Raw genomic sequence first — 24250 nt, 5'->3', positions numbered from 1 at the left:
GAACCCCTGAGATAGTCCAAAGATCTTTCTTGAAGCTCTCCCAGAATTACAACTGATCTCCAGACTACAGGGATCAGTTCTTCTGGAGGAAATGGATGTTTCGGAGAATGCACTCAATGGCATGCTATCTGGGGAGAGCCTTCCCTCCCCCCAACCCCACCTTCCACCTCCAAATCTCTTGCATTTCCCCTAACCCAGAATTGGCAAGGCTATGGATGTAAGGCAGCTTTGCTTGTCTGTAGATTCCTCGCTACGGCACCCTTTCCTAACCTCCCAGCCAGCTGGCAAGGCAACAGGGTACGGAGGCAGGAGGATCGGAACACAGACTGAGGACTCATTCAAGGCATGCAGCTGGGGGATGTTGAAGCCTTTCCAAGAACTGATGGCTCTGGAGGATGTGAGCTGCGGCGTAGGGAGGACGGCTACTCGAAATAGGGGAATGACTGCAGTCTTGGATTGCCTATTGGGCCAGGGGTCTGCAACCTGCAGCTCTCCAGATGTTCATGGACTACAGTTCCCATCAGCCCTGCCACTTTGCCATGGTGGCAGGGGCTGATGGGAATTGTAGTCCATGAACATCTGGAGAGCCACAGGTTGCAGACCCCTGGTAGACAGTGGGACTGGCTACACCAGGGGTAGGGAACCTGCGGCTCTCCAGATGTTCAGGAACTACAATTCCCATCAGCCCCTACCAGCATGGCCAATTGGCCATGCTGACAGAGGCTGATGGGAATTGTAGTTCCTGAACATCTGGAGAGCCGCAGGTTCCCTACCCCTGGGCTACACCACTAAGGAGCAGCCTATTTAGGGGGGTGGGATGCTTTAAGTGGCAAACTGGCGCAAGCTTTGCAAAGGAAGAAGGCAACATTCCTCTAGTTCAGGGGACTGCAACCTGCGGCTCTCCAGATGTTCATGGACTACAATTCCCATCATCCCCTGCCAGCATGGCCAATTGGCCATGGTGGCAGGGGATGATGGGAATTATAGTCCATGAACATCTGGAGAGCCGCAGGTTGAAGACCCCTGCTCTAGTTCACCTGGTATACTATAAACAAAAATCAGGCCAATGAAGGGAAGTGATTGGGACTCTTTAGTTTGGAGAGGAGGCGGCTGAGGGGGGACATGATTGAAGTCTACAAAATTATGCATGGGGTAGAAAATGTTGACAGAGAGAAATTTTTCTCTCTTTCTCACAATACTAGAACCAGGGGGCATTCATTGAAAATGCTGGAGGGGAAGAATTAGGACTAATAAAAGGAAACACTTCTTCACGCAACGTGTGATTGGTGTTTGGAATATGCTGCCACAGGAGGTGGTGATGGCCACTAACCTGGATAGCTTTAAAAGGGGCTTGGACAGATTTATGGAGGAGAAGTCGATTTATGGCTACCAATCTTGATCCTCCTTGATCTGAGATTGCAAATGCCTTAACAGACCAGGTGATCGGGAGCAACAGCCGCAGAAGGCCATTGCTTTCATATCTTGCATGTGAGCTCCCAAAGGCACCTGGTGGGCCACTGCGAGTAGCAGAGAGCTGGACTAGATGGACTTTGGTCTGATCCAGCTGGCTTGTTCTTATGTTCTTATGTTCTTATGATATTTTTCAAAAAAAATTTCTCCACTTGCTGATGTCCACTCCTTTTTTCTTATCGTGTTTGTTCTCTGCCATATGTTTCTCGCAACAATGTCTTAGGCTGAGTGGAGTGGAGAATTGAGCCTGGCTCTCTCCCTGATCCTAACTGGATATTCCAACCATTGCACTGCACTGCCTCGCTCATTGTTTCTTCCAGACAAACACACATGTCTACTCTATTTTGCTCTCCCCAACTTTGCTGCTTCGCTACATCATCTAACCATTAAGTTTCCATAGTTCTTCCAAGCACTTGGCCTCTATTTGTATAGGCCAGAGGCCGGCAACCTTTTACACTCAAAGAGCCATTTGGACCCATTTTCCACGGAAAGCAAAGACATTTAAAAGGAAGATAACACTGTGTATTTTGTTTTTTTACCTTTAAGCAGGGGAGGGGGTTCTCCGCGCACTCTGCTCCAGTGGAGAGCGTGCAGTTGGCGGCCCCGGCCTGAGCCGGGCGCCGCTTTTTTCTCCCCTCTCCACACGCTCCCCAGGAATGGGCAGCCACGCCGAGAGCTGCAGCACAAGTACAAAAGAGCCGTTTGCGTCTTGCAAGCTGCAGGTTGCCGACCCGTGGTATAGGCCTAAGCTTGGGATCTGACCCACTTCTGACTGCGGGGATGAACTCACATGCCCAAATGTTCTTTCATTTAAAAATGCCCAGCTTGAACTCTCCCTGGAAGCTGAGGCTATCGTACTTCAGTCACATTATGAGAAGACTCACTGGAAAAGACAATAATGCTGGGAAAACTTGAAAGAAAAGATGAAGACCCAGAGTTAGGGGAACTGACTCAATAAAGGAAGCCATGGCCCACAGTTTGCAAGACCAGAATAAGGCTTTTAATGATAGTATGTTTAGGAGGTCATTAATCCATAGGGTCAGCATACATTGGAAAGGCGCAGAACACACACACACACAGGGGCCAAATTACAGCATGTCCTCGTGTCAACCAGCAAAAACACACAGTGCCTATTTAGTCAGGTAATTAACCAGAAATTATATTTGTTGTAACCAAAGATGTCCTTTGGTGTAGGATTTCAGGGAACCCAAGCCCTGCACTGGCAGAAAGACAACAAACTCAGGGAATCGGGTGCCAGCCACTAAATCCATGTAAAATGAAATCCTTGTAATACTCTTTACACTTTCACAAAACACTGTGCCAGCTTTTGAAGCCACCAGACCTCTTCATCAGGCTGGAGGTTGCACATGTTTTAAAATATAGGAGAGAAAGCAGATCCTTCAAGGAGATTGAAGTTGGTTCCCAGTTTCTTAATATGTTCCCTCAGAGGAAGCGGGTGGAGATATTGGCAGACTACTGCTCAGAGAGGTGTCAACACACTGATTAAAAAGTAAATGTTTACTAGGGAACCCCATTGAAGATTACTAGGGAACCCCATTGAATAATGCAATCCACTTTCACAATTGTTTGAAAGTGGGTTTTGCTATTCCACACAGTGAAATCCAGCTTCAAAGTGCATTGAAAGTGCATTACTCTGCACATGCAGAAAGGCCAGAGGTAGCCTGCCACCAGAGGCGTAGCTCCGAGGGGATGGGGGGGCACGATGCACCAGGCGCACACCCCTGTGGGGGTGTGGTGGGGGCATTCCGGGGGCGGGACGGGGTGTTCTAGGACGGGACGGGGCGGAGAACGCACCAGTGTACAGGGCACTTTCCCCCCTTGCTATGGCTCTGCCTGCCACTACCTTGCTAGCTAGGGAAGAGAAGGACACTTAACTTCTGAGAAGGAGGGCACCAGTCTAAGGGCAGACAAGAGGTAACACAAAAGGATGGAAGAGTCTCTAATGCTATCGCTATCGAGCTGACCCCTTGTATGCCCTCTCCTGGGTTTTCTTCTCAGATCCTTCGTACAGGGGCCTTGCTCCTTACAAAGATAGAATTCCCAAAATGCAGGGGTGAATGATTTGTCAAGGTCCAAGTCTTATTCTGGGGCACAGAATTTTTACATTGTCTTCACTATTTGTCAATGCATGTGTAAATAAGGAACTAGGAAGTGCAAACGAGAAACTGGGAACCAACTTGGACCCAACTTAACTGGGTACCAACTGGGAACTAGAAACTGGGAACCAACTTGCTCTCCTCAAAAGCTGTCTGATTTGGGGGAAAGTTTGTGTTTTGTTTTTGAATAGGCAAACAAGGCTTCCTATGCAAACAGTGGAGAAATGTTCTTTAATATGATTGCAAGAGAGAATTTGGACCAATGTTTAGGGCTGGCCAGAATCTAAGGCCGTTTCCGCACGGCCCTTTTATGGCGCCCTGGGGACGGCAAAAACGCCGCCCCCAGGGAGCCATTCGCGTCAGGCCGCCCTAAAAAACAACCCTTTAAAGGGTTGTTTTTGCCCCAACAGCGTGTTCCCGGCGGCGCGGTGTGAACGGCACCGCCGGGAACATGCTGTTTCCCTTCCCTTTCCCACTCACCTTGTCCCCGTCGTCGGCCTGCTGGCCTCCGAAGCCCCTCCCTCACTGTCCTCCGACCCCTGGTGAGTGGGAAAGGGAAGGGGGCAGAGGCGGCTCCATGCGGAGCCGCCTGTTGTCCGCCGGCCTCTCCTGAGGCCGCTCGCACGCTTGCGTGCGAACGGCCTCCGCCCCCACGCCGGCAGAATTCTTGCCGGCGTGGGGGCGCCTGGGGGGCCGTGCGGAAACGGCCTAACTGTGTTGTACACTGGTTTTTACAATGCTGCAATGTAATTCAGGTTGACAACTATATACTCAACCTTTGGCCTGTTCCGCACTTTTCAATCCGCTTTCACCAATGTTTGCAAGTAGAGATTTTGCTATTCCGCACAGCTGCAAAGTGCATTGAAAGTGGATTGAAAGTGCATAATTCTGCATGTGCAGAAGGGGCCTTTATCTTGCTTTTGGTAGAGTGGCTGATTCACCATCAGTGTAGTAATGTAGTATTTGCCAACATTAGAAAACTGGTAAATAAACATAACAAATATAATGACAACAGATAAACTAACATGGAAATTGAGAGGAAACCCAGAAAAATTTGAAAAAACATGGAGCTTACATGTAAAGTATATGAACAAATAAGATAGACCTTTTGATGACACACTACACATAGCATTTATTCCAATAGATGTTTGAAAATCAATTTAAAAAAAGAAAAAAACATTTATCTCTGTTGTCCTTTCTATTGTGTTTTTAACATTTTGTAAGATGAATCCTTACAATCTACCTCTGCTCACCATCCTAGACTGTCACTCTTGGAAGAGTGAAAGTCCGGGGTCCTTTCTCCCATAAGCATAAGCATTTTATTGTCATTGTGCAAGCACAACAAAATTTACAGCAGCATTCCTCGATGCACACAATTTCAGACTCATACCCCATCCTCACTTTCCCCTTCCTCCACCCATCCCTACACAGCCCCAAACACATCAACACGAAGCCGCAGAGTTTAGCATAGCCACAGCTCTAGAGTAGAAGCTGTCTCTAAGCCTCTTAGTCCTAGTTTTGATAGACCTGTATCGTCTGCCAGATGGTAACAGTTCAAAAAGAGAGTGTGCTGGATGAGACGGGTCTCTCCGAATATTTTGGGCTTTCTTTAGGCTTCGGGAATTATAGAGTTCTTCCAAGAAGGGGAGAGGGCAGCCGATAATCCTCTGTGCAGTATTGATCACCCTTTGGAGCGCCTTCCTATCTGCCACTGTGCAACTGGAGAACCATACACAGATGCAGTAGGTTAAGTATACTTCCCCAGTATACTTTCTATACAGCAAATCCCCAGTATACTTTCTATACAGCAAATCAGGATAATCCTGTCCACTGGAAACATCAGCAAATTCTTTAAGTTAGACAATGTCCTTCTCAAGACAAACCGTCTGAGCCACTCTGCCCTCATTCTTTCATTGTCTCATCAAACAGCCTCAGCAAACTCTCAAAGAACATACATTCACTGATTGGGTGGGATCGTATTGCTCTCTTCCACCAACAGCAGACTTTGTCTCCAGCTCTAGAACACTTCTTCTGGCAAAAAGAGGCCTGCTCCCAGAGGAAGAGGCACATTCTACCAGAGTAGGGTACTTGCACTGGAGGAAGACACCACCATTAATAAAATAGAGTTGGGGGAACATCTGTCCCCATTACTACCATTAGAAGTCACTGGGGGATCAGAAGCCACCAGGGATAAATGAGGGCAAATCATGAAAGGGAGTCAAGATAAAAAATCTGCAAAAGGGGAAACAGAAATTAGGAGGAGAAGAAAGGTTGTTTTATTTTCTCCAACAGTGGCAGGGCTCCCTCTTTGCAAGATCTGTCTGAGCTGACAAAACTATGCAGCTGTGTAGAAAAAAAGGAAGAGGGGAAAAGTCTGATGGAAAAAACAACCTCATTAGAACACTGCAGCTTGGCAATGACTGTAGCAGCCATGAGCTGTTCTGATTGGTCTTGACTTGATTTAATGGGATATGCAAATATTTGCTTCCTTCTATTAAACTTTGCAAAAAAAAAAAGGCTACTGCTTTTTACTCAGCTGCCTTCCCTGTAACCCTAGTGGTCACAATGTGGAATTGCATTAGAAGTCAAATAAGTTGAGATGGATTGTGAAAGCAGCGTGACACTGCCTTCAGGGACCCTCCAGCTGACTTGAACACCCAGTATATTGTTCCTCCATCCTTATCCTTTCTGTGAGGAGGCAGGGAATAACCTGCAGGTTGATCCTTCATGGAAATTCTTCTTTCGTTATTCTCACCAGATCAACTCCTGGCCTTTGTGTTATCAAAGCAAAGGTGCATTTAGGAACTACTTGACATGGAGCTCCAAATATGAGCCCAAAAAACAAAGGAATTGAATATCCTGTGGTCTTACTGTGTGAGGTATTTGGTGGTGGGGAAAATAATGTATGCTTTTGCTCAAAGTGTATCAGTCACTTTCATGGAACTAAAGAACGGTTGGAACCGACAAGATCCTGTGGGCACTATGGTGCCCCCTTGCTTCTTTCCCAAAGCAAGAAACCAATCCTGGTTCTCCTCCACAGCACTGGATTAGGAACTCCTTCAGAAGACTCCAGGAACATGATTTCTTCAGAGCACAAGGATTGCAACCTTCCAACATGTTTTGATTCCACCCCATGGCAGCCATTTGGTGATTGATTCTGCTTCCCATGGCAGCCATTTCATGAAGGTGCTCAGCACTGCTCCTCAAGCTTCCATGAGTGTCCAGAGGCCAAAAAAGTTGGGAACTCTGCTAGAAACATCACAATGATGAATGCAAGCAAAGTGAAAGCCAGAACCACAAACATATATGCCGTTGTGTATGGGTACTAGATTGGCAGCCAATTTATGCTCACCCCAGCAAGGTTCTTTCAAAGCAAGTGAAAAGTGGAGGTGGTTTGCCATTGGCTGGAGGTGGTTTGCTATTGCCTTTGTCTGCAGAACCTTTCTTGGTGGTCTCTCGTTCAAGTACCAATCCTGCTTCGCTTCTGAGATCTGAGAAGATCCCTCTTTATATAACGTTTGTCGTTGCACATCTGATTAAAACCATGCCAAAGTTGTGCTGGATCCAGATGTCTAACTTCCCCATCTCAGCATGGGAAAGAGAAGAGGAGCACCAGTGGCAGCCAGGAACACACCTCCGTTTTCACAAGGCCAGCTTGATGTAATATGCTGGGAAAACATAAATGCAAGAAAGTGGGAACGGAAAACACAAATGGCATCAAGGAAGAAAATGTGCTTTTTTATAATAAAAACCGTCCACGTGATGGTTTATGAAAAATATTTTGCAAATGAAAAAGAACAAAGTTTAGCTGCTTACAGAAGACTCCTCTGGGGGAAAGATAAAAAAGGGAAATACCTTCATGCCTCCACAGCCTCGTTCATTTGCCTCGAGAGAGCTGAAGCAGGAATGATCCCCTCATCAGTCTGCTGAAAAATCACTACAGTCTGAAAGAAGGAAGATTCCATTCAGGACAAGAGACAGGCAGTAGTGGGATCCAAAAAATTTTGTAACAGGTTCCCATGGTGGTGGGATTCAAACTGTGGCGTAGCGTCAATGGGGCTGGGCGGGGCATGATGGGGGCGTGGCTGGGCATTCCAGGGGCAGGGCATTCCTGGGCAGGGCTGTGGCAAGGACGCAGCCACTGCGCCGGTCCTTGGGTGGGAAACAAATGCACGCAGGCGCAGGCTACCACGCACGCCGGTGCACCTCCTGCTAGACTGCTTCAAGTTCTGCGTGCTACTGCTGAGAGGAGGGGCGTAACTAAGGCAAAAATCACGTGGCAAAATCACCAATTAGTAACCGCCTCTCGGCACACACAAATAATTAGTAACCTACTCTTGGGAACCTGTGAGAACCTGCTGGATCCCACCTCTGGAGACAGGGCTAAGTCCTCAGATGATGCTATTTTGCTACCAGTGGCACGATTCTTTCAGAGACTCAAGGTGCAAAAATTCTCCCTCCTGCTCAGGCCTGGGGATGTTATGATCCAAAGAAGAGTAGACCTTAGCACCCTGGGCATATCCATGATCTTCCTGGATGATTTTGGCCAGGGAAAGCAGCCTGTAGGCTTGATCCAGGCCTTCCAGGCATTTCATATAGTCCCTGGCAGTCTGTTGCATGTTTTCTTTCCTTACTCTTGCCCATGAGCAGAAACTAAGGCTGATTCCGCATGGGCCAAAAACAGCAGTGTGAAAACGGTGTGAAAATGGTGTAAAAGGGTTTAAAACGGTGTAAAAGGATTTATACTGTTTTCACACCGTTTTCACACTGCTGTTTTTGGCCCATGTGGAATCGGCCTAAGCCATGAGCCTCCTCGTGTCTTGCAACTTTAACATCACTGACTGTTCCTAATTGCAGGCCTGTGGAGAAATCCAAAGGACCTCCCAGCCTGCCCCTCTCAAAAGCATCTTTCAAGAAATTTTCTTCAGCACTTTCTGGGAATGGCTCCAGAATCCCCTATGGCTCTTGTTGGTCTCTAAGGTCAAACAACCCCACCCCCTTCCTTTCATGAGGTAAATTTCACCCACACCCACACCCCGTCTCGGCCATTACCGTTTCACTGTAGGAAATCTTGCACACGGTGGCACACCCGAAAGCAGCAGAGGTGATGCTGATGAGGAACTCTAGGACAGTGATTGCCAGCAGGAAAGCAGATATTGCGTACATGAGATTCTGCCAGAGAAGCACAAGAGCTGTGAATACGAACACCTTCACAATAGGAAGGTCTGGGCAACTGCGTGAGGAGGAGGCTGCATCCAGTCCCAGCTGGGAAGAGCTCCATTCTTAAAGGCTCCAGAGAAGCATGGTACTCCCACAGACAGGCTTAGTCACTCGGCCCCTAGCCCACTTTAATTACTTTGGCTCCACACAAACACCCCAAAGCTCCATGAGACGTCGACCATATGAAGATGTCATACACTGAATCAACCCATCATGGTCAATAATGTCTACACAGACTGGCAGCGGCTCTCCAGGGTCTCAGGTGGAAGTCTTTTCCATCACCTACATCCTGATCATTTGTAACTGGAGAGCCCGGGGATTGAGCCTGGGACTTTCTGTGTGTGAAGCAGATGCACTACCACTAAGCTGTGTTTCTGTAGCTCCTGGTGGGAATGACATGATCATAGGTAGCTTTCTCCATTCAAAGGCAACATTCACCAAGAAGGGAAATGCTCTCCTTCCTCCGCATTTCTTCAGAATGGGTAAGTTGGCCACAGTCTTGTTTTATTGCAAGGCATACTCACTTGAGGGACCGTGACATATTCCTGGCAAATGTCAGGTGGCACGTCTCTGTGATTGTATGAGTGGCAGCCATAGTAGAATCTTGGATGAGATAATGAAATGCACAGTAGTACAATCGCAGTGCCCGCTCCCATGGAACTTACAACATTCATTCCCAGCATTCCTTTCACCTATGGGAAGAAAGCAAACTGTGAATTCGAGAAGGTCTCTATAAAATCTGATATTTTCAGCCTCCGCAGATAGCAAACAAACTTCATCTTCTCTTTGCTTGAGGGTCCCTGCCCTTTATGACAACCTCCTGACATGAAGGAGCACAAGGAAGACGCAGGCTCTGCAAAAAGGGAAATACTTGAAACAGAGAAAGTGGAGGAAATTCCAACCTCTGAATTGAAAGGGGAGCAGGATCAAAGCAAGAAGCTCCCCATGAATTCAGGGGCTTCAGACATCTAAGGCTGGACCTCTCTCAGCTCACAACCACATGGTGGGTTTGTCTTTAATCTCTGTGTTCCGGAAGTCAGATATTTGGATGGAGAAAATGTAAAGGTCAGAGCCCAGCTATATTTGACTGATGAAGGAAACAGAATTTAAATATATTAGCCATACACTTTGGCATCTATATACACTAAGCCTTCCCTTGCTGTGTTAGGGAAAGCATGTTCCTTAACTCATGCCCAGCTTAGCTAACAAGCTAAGATAACCTCATCCCCAGTATTTATGCTTTGCTAGCAAACATTTACACAAGAATAACTATTTAGTGTGAGACAAAAACCCAGAATTCTCAAAAAGTTTGAGGCATGTCCGCAGGGTTCTGAAAGAGGAAGTGGATGTTGCTGTCTGACTGGTTTTCATTTGGTGCATTATTGAGTTGTTCATCAATACTATGGAAAAGGTTTACATTTTCTGCAGTGATTCAATTTTGCTATATAAGAGGCAAGTTTTGCTCTGTCCAATGCCCATCTCATGCTGGATCTTCCTCTTTTTCTGCTGCCAACTATTCCTGTCATTATTTTCTTTTCCAGTGAGTCCTGTCATCTCATAATGTGACCAAAATATCATAGCCTCAGTTTAATCATTTTAAGTTGAATGGAGAGTTCATACTTGATCTGATCTAGAACTTTCTTCTTCTTCTTCTTCTTCTTCTTCTTCTTCTTCTTCTTCTTCTTCTTCTTCTTCTTCTTCTTCTTTGGCAGTCCATGGTATCTACAAAACTCTCCTCCAGCGCCACATTTCACAAGAATCAACTTTTTTCCAGTCAGCTTTCTTCGTTGTCCAACTTTCATCCCCATACATATTCATGGGGAATACTATGGCATGAATTAACTTAATCATGGTCCCCAGTGACACACCTTTACACTTCAGAATCCTTTCTGTAGCTCCTTCAGGGCTGCCCTTCCCAGTCTCAATCTCCTTCTGATTTATTGATTATACTCTCTTTTTTTGGTTGATGGGCGAGTTGAGGAATAAAAAAATATTGAACAATTTCAATTTCTTCACTGTCAACCTTAAAACTGCAGAATATCCCAGTAGTTAATACTTCTATCTGCCTGATGTTCCACTATATTTTGTGTTTTCGCATTAACTTTCAGCAGTTGTTGTTTCAAGTCTGCACTATATTCTGCCAGCAATGCGGTGTCATCTGCATATCTCAGCTGCTTAATGTTCCTTCTGCCACTTTTCACACCATCCTCATCTAAATCTTATCCAGCTTTCCTTATGATCTACATATAGATTGAAGGGATCGGAATATAAAATACATCCTTGCCTGTGTCTTGGTCAGTTGAAAATCCTTCCTTTTCTCCATATTCTGTCCTAACAGTGGCCTTTTCCACATATGCCAATTATGATGTTTTCAGGCTGGAAATAAAAAGTTTCCTCCATGGGGTTTTGCACTGTTTCCTCCTTTCTATTAGTTTTGGAAACATTTCCAACATATTTTTCCTCAGTTGTTCTTGAAAACACTTTTATAGCATTTCTTTTTGCTGAAATGTTTCCAAGCCAGCTTCCCTCTAAGTAGGGTCATATTTGAAATGTTTTTCTTAACCACCAAAAAGCCTGGCTGTTTTCCATGCCTCTGTGCCATCACCCAACTTTCGCCTTGGCACCTGGCTTGCCATTGTTTTTGAGTCTTCACCTCACTTCTTGCCTTCTCACCGTTTTATTTTTATCATTTTCTGTTGTGTGTGTTTTGCTGTTTTGGTTGAATCAACAAAGTAGTGATTAAATAGATCTACAGAGCACCAGAACAATGAATCAACAAAATATTGTTTCAAGAAATAAACAAAAAAAGCTCCCCCACCTCCCCTGAAGCATTTGGGGTTAGATGAGTGCAGACAAACAACATGGTGAAAGAAAACATACTGGAAACGTGCTAAGTGAAATTAGCACGTGCTAAGTGATCTATGCAAACAAACAAACAAACACCAGTAGCCTCTCATCCAGAATGTATGTTGTGCATCAAACCACTCAGATGTTGTGGCACACTCATTTCTTTTAAAACCAAACATAGCTTTCCATGATCCACACAGTTAAAAGCTTTGGTGAACTTTTAAAACACTAGTTGATTTTCTTCTGAAATTCTCTTCTTTGCTCCATTTGTACATTTGTAATATGATCTCTAGTATGCCTTCATGTCTGAATCCATTTAAAATATCTACCATTTCTTATTCCATATATGGTAACAGTCTTTGTTGTAAAATTTTGTGCATCATGTTAGTCACATGAGAAATTAATGTGACAGTCCAAAAGTTGCTGCAGTCTTTCATGTCTCCTGTTGGAACTGGAAGATTGACTGAGAGTTTCCATTTTGTAAGGCCATTGTTTTGTTTTCCACATTTGTAGAGATGTTCTTGTTAAGATTTTGATAAGAGTCTGTTTCCATGGCTTGAAGAAGTTCTACCGATATCCGACTTCACTTTTTAAAATTGCAGGTTCCTTTAAAAGATGCTTCTTTGAAGGAATACGTCTGTCATTCCTTCATCTCTTTGTATAATTCTTTAGTGTACTGTCCCCATCTTTTCTTCATTTTATCCTGTTCAGTTAATGTATTTCCATATTGATTTTTCAGCATGCCATCCATGCTTTAAATGTCCCTTTGATTTTTTGGATCCTGTGGAACAGATCTATTGTTTTTCCTTTTTTATTGCTCTCCATTATTTTTTAGTATAATAGATCTCTTTGTCTGTATATGTTTGTACATTGCAGGAACACTGCATTTAGACTTCTGATTCTATGCCTGTCACCCGTTACCTGTTCCTTTCTACACATACTAGAAATAAAACATGTTTTATTTTTATTATGAATAGAATGCTTCCTGTTTACTTTTGTCAACTGATTATCTGAGAATACCTGAGAGTATAAATGTTTCTTCACATGTTAATGGTAATGGCCTAGACGGGGGTGGTGATGGTGAAGGGTGGTGGTGAAATTTACCTCATGAAAGAAGGAGTAGGAAACTGGTGTGGGGTCGTTTTAGTGGGGTGTTGTGTGGTTTCCAGGCTGTTCTAGTAGTATTTTCTCCTGATGTTTCACCTGCATCTGTGGCTGGAATCTTCAGAGGATCTGATGGTAGTAAAGCAAGTGGAGCATATATACCTGTGGAATGCCCAGGGTGGGAGAAAGAACCATTTGCCTGTTTAACAAGTGTAAAGGGTGCCATTAGCGAGCTTGATTTGCATGGGTTGAGCGTGATCCACCCATTTTAGCATGCGAGTAACGATGAAGAAAGCATAATCAATGAGTGAGGGTATCTGCATAGTAATAGCCTGGCCTTTTTATCCCTTTGATTGCTTACTGCCAGAGGTATCCTTTGTCTGAGTGGTGTTCACTAGCCCTTTGATTGGTTACTGCCTGGAGACATCCTGTGTCCGGATGGTATTAATTAGTCACTGTCTTGATTCTAGTGTTAATGTCAGTTGGAAAAGCTGTGCTCTAGCTACTATGGCATCCAACATTTTTTTCTAAATTCACATCCTTTTCCTTTGTAACACTGGCATATTGTGAACAGTTATGCCTAAAGTCTTGCCACCTCCACTGGATGGAAGCTACAGTCCTTTAAATTTTTGTCTCAAAGGAAAGCAAAGACTTTACGACTGCCAACGTATATCCCACTGAAACCCATGAAAACTAAGATGAACTAGATTTATTCCTTTGGTTCAGTTGAAAACATTCGGAATCTGCCTTTCTGAGAGCCTCATGTCAGAAGTGGTGAAATGTGTTTTAAAACACAATATCCCAGAATTGGTTTCTTGTATTGGACTGCCAGTTCATGGTGTCTGAGCCCATCACCAAAGTCTTAAATTGGTTAGTTACCAGTGGAACTTTGGGGTCCTTGGCAGATGCCACAGAAAGGGATCCCGAAATGATGTACTGTGGAAGAAAGAAAAGGAGGTCAGAAGGAATTAAAGGGTCTGAATCTGAGCATCTTGTCTCCCTGGATCTGTTCCTCCAACCCACTAGACGAGAGATCTCTGAGACCGGAATTAGTCTGGTCATCTGGTGGGGGTCCCAAAAGTGTCAAGAGGACCCAGGATCCCAAAGTGGAGCTATGTCTTGTCCTTGAATTCCAAAGATTCGTCACACGGTGGTAGGTCATGCAAATTATGGAGCACAGTGGGTCTCATGAAGTGGGCTGAAAGGACATCACACGTTTCTGCAACAATAGGTTCTGAGAAGGGATTACCTCTTGAGTCACAAACATTCACCCAACTCCAATGCCTCTGTTAATTACACTCATACAATTACACTCTTCTTTCTCTCTGCCAGTTCATGGTGTCTGATCCCATCACCAAAGTCCTAAATTGGTTAGTTATCAGTGGCACCTTGGGGTGCTCGGCAGCCGCCACAGAAAAGGATCCAGAAATGATGTACTGTGAAAGAAAGACATGCGGAAGGAAGAAATATACAGCTGAAGTCGACCAGTTGCATTGACGAGATTTGACTGGGCATCGTCACACATGCAGGAACTAGAAGATTGCATTAAATGATAGGAAAGCTTAATTCCCCACAGGATGGAATTCTGGGCAACCGGGATCATTTCTGGATCCCTTTCTGTGGTGGCTGTGAAGGACCCCAAGGTGCCACTGGTAACTAACCAATTTAGGACTTGGTGATGGAATCAGACACCATAAACTGGCAGACAGATACAAGAATTACACTTAAAAGACTGTCCTGCTAGCCATGTAATCTCAGAATATCCATGCTCTACCCTTGCTCAAGGCTCCCGTCCCCACACCTGTAGAACATGGATAACCTGAGATTTCATGCAAGCAAAGTAAATCCACCCAATACTGTTGCCCACTCTAGAATTCCATTCTATAAGGAATTAAGCTTTCCTGTCTTTTAATGCCAGCTTTTAGTTCCACTGTGTGTTGTAATGCCCAGTCAAATCTCCTCAATGCAACTGATAGTCTACAGCTGTACATTCATTGCTAAGCTTTAAGCAGACTTGTGGCTAAACTCAGGACGGCCGGACTCTCCAAAGCACAGTCTTTTGTGGGGTGAAAGTTGTTATGACTGCTTCTTCCAAACCTGTAAGTGGATAATTACCAGGATTGCCATCCAATATGGAATAAGAATATGTCCTTCAACGTCACGGAATGTAGGAGAACTTTCTACTATGACTAACATTAGCCCAAAAGATATTTCCAGGATGCCGATCAGGATCTGCGTGATCTGCCGAGACAGAGAGAAATGCCATGTTAGCATTTATCTTGTGTTCCAAAGCCTAATAAAGACAAGGGCCCCTGTTTTTTTCCAACATGGCGCTCATTTCCTTGTACGGTGGAAAACAGGAATGCCGTGCCCTCATAGGTGAGGTGTGGACTGAGCTGAACACTAATACACAGAAGAAGCAGACGAAGAAGGAGGAAGAGTTTGGTTTTTTTGTCACTTTTCTCAGTCTTTAAGGAGTGGCTCCCAAACTCCTTTGCCTTCCTCTCCCCACAGCAGACACCATGTGAGGTAGGTGGGGTTGAGAGAGTTCTGAAAGAACTGCAACTAGCCCAAGGTGGCCCAGCAATAATGTTGGAGTGGGGAAACTGATAGGAGTCTGCCAAATTTGTTTCCCCACTCCTACATTCCTACTTGGTGTACCTTGTGCTAGTCACAGTTCTCTCAGAACTCTCTCAGGCTTACCTATGTCACAATGGGGAGGAGAAGGGAAAGGAGTTTAAGTTGCCTTGACATGCCTCACAGGAGAGAAAGAGGGGGGTATACGTTCTTCTTCTGCCTCACTTGGTAAAGGTTGATTACATTAATTGAGGCATCAGTAGGTTAAATGTTTTTGAATATTTATTTCAAAGAAAAACAGTAAACTAGCTCTGTAAGTGGAAAAGAGGGTCAACCAAAACAATATGGTCAACCAAAACAATAACTTTAAAAGTACAAAAACCTTAGCTCAACCAGCAACCAAGCTAAAACACAAGAGTCAAAATACTTCAAAACTGGATTTTTGGTCAGGGGAGGAATGTTTATGTTAGCAGTACCAACATTTCAGAGTATCTTTAGGAGACCCTCCTGATGATACCACCCAAGTTTGGTGAAGTTTGGTTCAGGGGATCCAAAGTTATGGACCCTCAAAAGGGTAGCCCCATCTACTATTAGCTTTCATTGGAAACAATGGGGGATGGGATCACCCACTTTGGGGATCCATAACTTTGGATTCCCTGAACCAAACTTTACCAAACCTGGCTGGCATCAGCAAGAGCTTATCCTGATGATACCACCCAGGTTTGGTGAAGTTTGGTTCAAGGGGTGCAAAGTTATGGACCCTCAAAATATAGCACCATCTACTATTAGTTCCCATTGGAAACAATGGGGGATGGGGGCACCCCCTTTGGGGGTCCATAACTTCGGACCCCCTGAACCAAACTTTACCAAACTTGGGTGGTATCATCAGGAGAGTCTCTTGAAAAATCCCTCAAATTTTGGTGCCACTAGCCTAAAAACTGCACCCTCTGGTGGTCGACAAATAAAAACCCTAAAATATTTTTAAAAATACACCTCACTCGCGTATAAGTCGAGGGGGGCTTTTTCAGAACAAAAATGTGCTGAAAAATTCGACTTATATGCGAGTGTATACGGTATTTCGAAAACTTTTCATACTTGAGGCATAGTGTTTATTGTGAGCTAAGATTGAAGGTTTTGCTCATGAACAGATCTTTTGAACTTCTTTTTAAAAACCAAACTCCTGCCCCTATGTGTGTCTGCTTGTGTTTTTGTGTGTGTCATTGTAGGTATAGTTCTGACTGAATGATATAAAGTCCAGAACAGAGACTCACACAGGGATGCAGCATGCAGCTTTCTCAGACAGCAGCTCCATTAGCAGTGATTAAACCAACCCCTTACTCCTGAAGTAGGGATCTGTACAACTGAAGCTGACTGGAAAGAGGCAATACCTTAATCATGCAGAGACATAACAGGCACTCTTCCAGAGAGAGGGAAGGGACCTTTCAGTCATCTCTTGTGGCATGCTAGGGCTTCCACGTTCTCCTTACTTACCCCCAGGGCCATCGGTTCACCCCTATACAATGTCTTCAGTGTGTGTTGCACAGGAGACCGTATTATGCTGTTTGAGATGGACGCAAGAGTCACTGGGTCCTTTAGGTCCATATCGGCTATCAAAAAGAATATCACGCGAATATCACACGATCTGGAAGAGATGCTTGGATTCAGAAGAGGCTGATGAGATGGAGAAACAGAGGGAGAGAGAGAAATTAGAGCAGATATTTTCAAATAGGTCAGGATCCATTTCAGAAGGGGGAAATTGAGCCCCTCTTGTATTGAGGTCACAGCTCTAGGAGAGGGACTGGATGACCTTTGGCTACTGGCCTATCAGGCAGGCTAGAAAGGAGTCTGGAAGCTGCTGTGACGTCCTGCCTTTGTCTTTCACATTTATTTTAAGAGTAAACAAACGGTAACAAAGACTGACAAATGACCAATATCTATAAACAACAAACAATGCAACCTCACCAAGTACATTGTATGATGGCCACGCTGAAGATCAAAACAGTTGGCCAAGGCCATAATGAAAAAAAGAAGATCAAAACAGTTGGCCAAGGCCATAATGAAAAAAAAAACACTCAATCAGTCAATTCAATGATATATAAATAGTTTCCTAATTCCCTAAATAGTTTCCTAGTTTCCATATATTATGAATACCCAGTAAACAATTAGATATAGCTAAGAACTGTGAGCTTAGCTTTAAGCAGCCTCGTGGCTAAGCTTTATTTCACTAGTTTATAAACAAAGAGCACCTTTGTACAAACAGAACCTGTGCTCCATCCCCCTCCCCCACAATTGAAAGCTTGCAGATGAATATTTTGTCACCTACTCGTGATCCCTGGCCCCAAAATGATCAGGCTGGCCTCGACGAGGGGCAGGGCCTTTTCAGCCCTGGTTCCTACCTGGTGGAACAGGCTCCCTAGGGAGATCAGGGCCCTGCAGGACTTACAGAGTTTCCGCAGGGCCTGCAAGACAGACCTGTTCCGCCAGGCGTTTGGCCAGCCTGGTTAAAAAAAAAAAAACATCTACCATGTCATCTGGCCTCCCGTGGGCACAAGGGGGGGAGGGGAGTAGTCAGACGCCATCCACATTTTAAAATGGTTTCTGTTTTTATATAATTGATATTAAATTATGTTTTAATGTTTGTTTTAACCTGTTGTGAACCGCCCTGAGCTCTCAGGGGGAGGGCGGTATATAAAACTAATAATAAATTTAAAAAATAAATAAATAAATAAATAAAACCAACACCTTCTCAATCAAACCTCAAATGCTAGCATATTGGTTTGTTTCCTGCAATTTGCAATTACCATTATCAAATTTCTGAAAATGGAACCACATTTTTTTCCAGTGGTTCTTCCAGATGGCAGAACAGAATCTGTGTCAGACTGCACTTCACTTCACTGGTGACAGTTTCACTCCTGACTTTACGTACTTTGTACCAAAATTGTTTTGCCCACCAAATGTGATACCTTCCCCTTGATGGCATCTTTAACATCGATCAGTATCTCTTTACAGAGTCCACCGTCAACTAAGAGGCAATCTTACTCTTTCTAGATGTCTTGATTTGAAAAAAGTATTTCCGCCTCCTCAAGAGACAGAAACACCAGAAGTATATTGAGGCTGAATGGGAGCGTCTCCATCAAGCAACAATCTCCAACAATGCCAAACAATTCTGGTCTGTAGTCAATAGAACATGTTGTTCCTGTAATCCCACTATGTCAGTTATTATTACCACAGAATTCTCAAGGTAAACCCAGACTGGTGGGCACAACTCCTTGCCACTCTGTTCACCCCAAAAAATAGTACAGGCATTGTTGCAGGAATGTGACAGAAAGCCATTGTGGTCCTTATATATAAAAAGGGGACCCACAATGACCCACCCAACTTCCGCCCCATTAGCTTGCTCTCTGTAATTCACAAGCTATATGCTAAATTTCTATATGCCAAACTTGAATAGTGGGCATGCCAAGTTAAGATCTTAGGCCCTAAACAGATGGGTTTCTGCAAAGGCAAATCTACTTTGGATCCCAGCCCAGTTTTGTCTCATTTAGCGAATACATACGCAAGTCATAGCTCGAACAAATTTTTTGTTGCTTTCATTGATTTGAAAGGGGCCTTTGATTCAGTCTCGAGAGATTTACTATGGGAAAAGCTTACTTCTTTGAATATTGACCCTAGATTGTTATTCTTAACCAGGCAGCTATATTCCAATACAACATGCCAAGTAAATATTCACCAGAGGGCCTCCTCACAAGAAACATCCCCATTAACCAAGGCGTTAAACAGGGCTGTATTTTAGCCCCTTTCTTGTTCAACATATTTTTATATGATCTACCATTGGCACTCTCAGAAGTTAATGGTCATAATCCCAGACTAGGTCCCTCCCACATTCCCATACTATTATATGCAGATGATGTGGTTTTATTGTCCCGCTCTAGAATTGGACTATCACGCCTAATGAATACTTGTGCCATCTACTGCAAAACTAAACAATTAAAGATCAATTTTGAGAAATCTGAAGTCCTAGTATTTGCCAAAAAAATTAAAGTCTTCAAGTGGAAAATACAAGATAATCCAATCGAACAGGTAAAGCAATTTAAATATCTGGGGATAATATTCAGCCATAATCTATCATGGTCTACCAACAGAAAATAGCCCTCGATATGACCTTAGTCAACTCAAACGCAATACTGCGCTTCTTCTACAGCAGGGGAAACCAGTATATTCTGGCTGCTTTGAGTTTTAAATGCCAAAATAGAATCTCAACTGCTGTATGGGACCCCCATTTGGATTAAATCAGAAAATTCTTCTTTAAATTCGGTCCACTCTAAATTTCTACACAAAATCATGGGGCTGCCAAATTGTGTGCTCTATGCGGCATTGTGTTTAGAAACTGGACAATCAACCTAAGAAACAAAAGCCTGGTTGAGAACTTTTAGGTTCTGGTTACAGGACCATTTTCAACAGGACCCTTCAAGCAATTTATATCTACTGATAACAGAATCCACATTTTTCCAACTGGCTCCCATTAATTACAAACAAAATTGAGGAAACTGGCATTTCTATTGAATCCTTGGGTATGTTGTCCCATGCTGAAGCCTATAACAGTTTGAAAGAAAGATTACTAGAGACAGAATCTCAAAACCTATTTGCAGCGGCATCCAAAACATGTTCACCACTTAGCTCGATACCATTTAAACGGGGATGCACAGCAGATTATATATGCATAATGCTGAACCCCAGCCTTAGGAGAGCAAAGCATGGGCTAGGTCAGTGATGGCGAACCTATGGCACGGGTGACAGAGGTGGCACTCAGAGCCCTCTCTGTGGGCACGCGCAAACAGAGTTCGTCATGTGGGGGGGGGAATTGCCCCCCCACACACACACACATCTAGGCTGGCCTGGGCTGCTGGGCTCGATTATTAGCATTAAACTTAAGACCTAGTTTTGGGGAAGCAGTGTAGGTAACCCTGTTAAGCGCTGTTAAACCCCACTGATTTTCATGCGAAGAACTAAAGCGTGATCCTTTACCTGGGAGTAAGCTCGGTTGCTGGCAATGGGGCTTTCTTCTGAGTAAACCCTCCTAGGGTCGTGATTCACCCACTTGAAGAGTTCCATGGTTGCTTCAAAGCAAAGCCACCGACTACCACCAAGCTTACTCCCGAGTAACGCGCGCCTCTGAGCCAACCATTTTTTCTAAACGAAAACCTCAGTATTCAGGTTAAATTGCCGTGTTGGCACTTTGCAATAAATAAGTGGGTTTTGGGTTGCATTTTGGGCACTCGGTCTCAAAAAGGTTCGCCATCACTGGGCTAGGTTCAATGTTCTGCCTTCAGCGCTGTTATATGGTAGATTTAAAAATAGAGGGCGCGAAGAGATTCTGCTCCTGTAACTCTAATGAAATGGAAACTGTAACCCATTCCCTCTTCTATTGCACTAAATATGAGGGAATTAGGGGAAAATATGCAAATTGACTGTGAATTGAACTGTGACAGGATTTCAGATAGTAAAAAGATCTTATACTTGCTAAATAACCCTGAATTTGTAGTTTGTCAATTGGTGGCCAAGTTTTTATTAGGAATTATACACCCTAAAGCACAGGTGTCAAACTCACGGCCCTCCAGATGTTATGGACTACAGTTCCCATCATCCCCTGCCAGCATGATGCTGGCATGATGCTGGCAGGGGATGATGGGAACAGTAGTCCATAACATCTGGAAGTGGCTTCTGAAGATCTGACACCCTATGTTCTAAGCAGGGGTGAGGGAACCTGTTTCAGTAGAACCAGATGTGCCCAGGAACTACAATTCCCTGTCAGCCTCTCTGGTCAGCATGGCCAATTGGCCCATGCTGGTAGGGCTGATGGGGGGCTGAATTGTAGTCTCTCGAACATCTGAAGAGCCGCAGGTTCCCTACCCCTGCCCTAAAGGATAGTTCTTTGTTGTGTCTGTTATTGCGTCACTCTGTTATTAAGAGATTCTTTGTTATCATTCTCTTTGGGGATTGTTTTAGATTTGTTTTTTGTTTTCTGTATTTTACCTGTATCGTCTTATATGCCAATAAAGGCTTGGTGCTCCTACTATTAGTAGTATTGTTCAACAGTATTGTTGAACTACCAGTATCATTCAACAGTATCGTTCAGCACCTAATACCAACTGAACAGTAGTTTCAGGCTGTTTCACCTAAGATTGATTTTAACTAATGTACTCAAAATATCACTAATGCACTCAATATTTTTCCCATTTATCATTTTTTTATTTCCAGAATCAAACCTCTCTGCCATTTTTGCTTGCAAGCTGGTTCTCTGAGGTCTGATTCCAACAATAACTCTTAAAATGTTTGCTCGTCTTCCTTTCAAAGATTCTGCACAGAGCAGTAAATTCTCCAGTTTGTTCAGCCATCAGAACACATCTATTCTTCTTGCTACTTGGCCAATAAATGTTTTTATCTGCTGATACTGCCATTCCGTCAAAGGTTCATTCTCTACCCTTCCTCTTTAATGCTCCCATGGCCAGATTTATTCCCTCCTTCAGAAATCAACGCCATAACTTAAACACACCTTTTCCTGTTACGAGAAAGATCCTGTGCATTTGGCTTGTAGAAAGTCTTTGTTGTTGGTGTGTGGCATTAGAGGTGGCTAATCTCCTAAGAGAGCTAGTTCCAAGTGGTATATAATGGCCACCCTGGTACAATTAGATTTGAATCATGTTCATTATGTGTTTCTTCAGGCAGGATCCATGTTGTCAATGGAAGTGTTAACCCTGCTTTTTTGACAGGTCCTGTCTTCCTTAATTGTCCTCCAAATCAATTTCCTATTGTTCGTAGCCTGGCAGCATAACATGTTTCCACACGATCTTCTAGAGGCCTGAATTATTATTTTATGCAACTTAGTCTTTGCCGTATCCCAAGATAAATGGGGTCGATTTGGATTTGGGGTAGAAGTTCCTTAGCAAAAACCAGAGTAGTAGCTATGATGCAAACCAAAAATTTTGGCATATCTTTGTTAATTAATAAATTATTTGTTTTACTAAATCTCTTTACTGCTTCTCCCCTTTAATCTGGAAGACATAGTAGCACAATTATGACTTTGGTTGGGAATTCTTATTGCATCCCTAAGCGTGCGCGCACACACACTGAGGGAGAGACCTCAGTGGAGCATAAGGCCATAGAGTCCCCCCCCCTCCAGAGCAGCCCTTTTGCTCTGAGGAACTGGTCTCAGTAGCTTGGTGTGATTCTAGGGGGTCTCCCCACCTTTTCCTTTTCTGGTTGTGGCCGCCTCCTATAAAGAGTGTGTTTATTCATGGCGCTTTCAGCAATTGGCTGCATCCACCCCCAGCTTCTGCATGCTGGTCAGTGAAACTGGACCGCCCTGGACAAATGGTGGCAAGGAAAACCTCACTCTTTTACCCCATGCCAGGGAGAAAAGCAGACCTAACTGTGACACTGTGTCACTGACACGCCTCTGAAGTGGCCAGTCGTAGATGCGGGCGAGAGGAGCAAAAACTACCAGACCATGGCCACCCGGACCGGAAAACTCACAATTGCCAGCTGCAGGTCCACTGTTGGTCCAAGGGCATGAGGGGGAAGTGGTCATAAGAACATAAGAACATGAGAACTAGCCTGCTGGATCAGACCAGAGTCCATCTAGTCCAGCTCTCTGCTACTCACAGTGGCCCACCAGGTGCCTTTGGGAGCTCACGTGCAGGATGTGAAAGCAATGGCCTTCTGCTCCTGAGCACCTGGTCTGCTAAGGCATTTGTAATCTGAGATCAAGGAGGATCAAGATTGGTAGCCAGAGATCAACTTCTCCATAAATCTGTCCAAGCCCTTTTTAAAGCTATCCAGGTTAGTGGCCATCACCACCTCCTGTGGCAGCATATTCCAAACAGCAATCACATCGCCATGGGAAAAAAAATGTTTCCTTTTATTAGTCCCAATTCTTCCCCCCCCCCAGCATTTTCAATGAATGCCCCCCTGGTTCTAGTATGCATTGTGAGAAAGAGTCTGTGGTTGGCTTGCCTTCTACCACTTGAGGGAGGGCCCAGCTGGCACCGGGAGCTATCAGAGACATGAAGATGGCACCAGCTCCCTCGAAGAGTTTTCTGGTGCCATCCCAATGCCTCCAAGCACAGAGCAGCTTTCAGCAGCAGGCAGAAACTGGGCAGGTGCAGCAGTGTGCGCTTTCTCAGCGTTGCCAACCTCCAGGGGCAGCATGGATTTCTCCCAGAATCCCCACTGATCTCAAGATGACAGAGACCGATTTCCCCTGGAGAGAAGGACAGTCGGGGAGCCTAGACTTTGGGGGGGCCCATACCTGCAAGATCCCTTCACTCCCCAAAGTCTGATTCCGCCCCCTCCCCATGGTCCTCCCTCAAATGTCCAGGAATTTCTCAACCCGCAGCTGGGACCCTTTCTGAGCCAAGGCGCAGTGACCCCGCCGCGAAAGGCGCTCGATCCCGGAGGCTGTCCTGGCGTCCTCATTCGTGGGCACCTTCGCCCAGGCTTGGAAATTGCCTTCTCGTGCCGCCCCCTCCTCTTCCGACTCACTCACCCCAGCGGGCGGCTTTGGACCCGAGCCAATCCGGGGCGCAACTCCTGCTCCTGCCAAGGCTGCCCGGTTCTGCAACGACCCCTCGGCCGGCACCAGGGGCCGGCTTCTCTCCTCCCCGCCCCGATCCCCGCGTGGACTCTGCGGGCACCGCTCCAGGACAGACGCCCCGGATGGGGGTGGGAGAAGGGGAGGTGTCACCGGGAATAGGAGGCAACGGAGGGCGGGGACGTCCCATCGGGGGGTGGGATCTGGTTGCAAGCCTATCCCCCAGACTGGCTTTTGGCTGGTGAGGCAACCTCTCCGTTCAAAAAAAGTGCACACATTCCTTGTGCTCTCCTCAAAGGCCGTCTGGGGTGAGGAAAAGTTTGTG

General features: G+C 44.9%; 1 protein-coding gene across 2 annotated transcripts; it reads right to left on the bottom strand.

Annotated features, from left to right (window-relative positions):
• Nucleotides 1-5226: 5226 nt before the first annotated feature.
• LOC125435066 (membrane-spanning 4-domains subfamily A member 4A-like) lies at nucleotides 5227-24030 on the bottom strand. Of its 2 annotated transcripts, none has more exons than XM_048501084.1 (8): nucleotides 23881-24030; nucleotides 16827-16977; nucleotides 14874-14999; nucleotides 13638-13694; nucleotides 9332-9499; nucleotides 8640-8759; nucleotides 7443-7531; nucleotides 5227-7255 (listed from the first exon to the last, which is right to left on the bottom strand). In XM_048501084.1, exons 2-7 carry the CDS (start codon nucleotides 16935-16937, stop codon nucleotides 7445-7447), a joined length of 669 nt encoding a protein of 222 aa, XP_048357041.1. In that variant the 5' UTR covers nucleotides 16938-16977; nucleotides 23881-24030; the 3' UTR covers nucleotides 5227-7255; nucleotides 7443-7444. The 2 variants fall into 2 exon arrangements, with proteins under 2 accessions (XP_048357041.1, XP_048357040.1); XM_048501083.1 differs by having other exon boundaries at nucleotides 16827-17006; nucleotides 23881-24029.
• Nucleotides 24031-24250: the final 220 nt, after the last annotated feature.

Source organism: Sphaerodactylus townsendi, linkage group LG06, assembly GCF_021028975.2.
Source record: "Sphaerodactylus townsendi isolate TG3544 linkage group LG06, MPM_Stown_v2.3, whole genome shotgun sequence".
Taxonomy (NCBI): domain Eukaryota; kingdom Metazoa; phylum Chordata; class Lepidosauria; order Squamata; family Sphaerodactylidae; genus Sphaerodactylus; species Sphaerodactylus townsendi.
Note: the sequence above shows the minus strand (reverse complement) of the source record. Positions and strands in the feature narration are given on the sequence as shown.

Bases quoted from the DNA above. Each gene is read 5' to 3' on its own strand.
- LOC125435066 (XM_048501084.1), bottom strand. From the start codon at position 16,937: ATGGACCTAAAGGACCCAGTGACTCTTGCGTCCATCTCAAACAGCATA. The intron at 15,000-16,826 runs GTAAGTAAGGAG...CTGTCTCGGCAG, and splicing joins GTGAACCGATGGCCCTGGGG to ATCACGCAGATCCTGATCGG. The intron at 8,760-9,331 runs GTGAGTATGCCT...CTTCTCTGGCAG, and splicing joins AATATGTCACGGTCCCTCAA to AATCTCATGTACGCAATATC.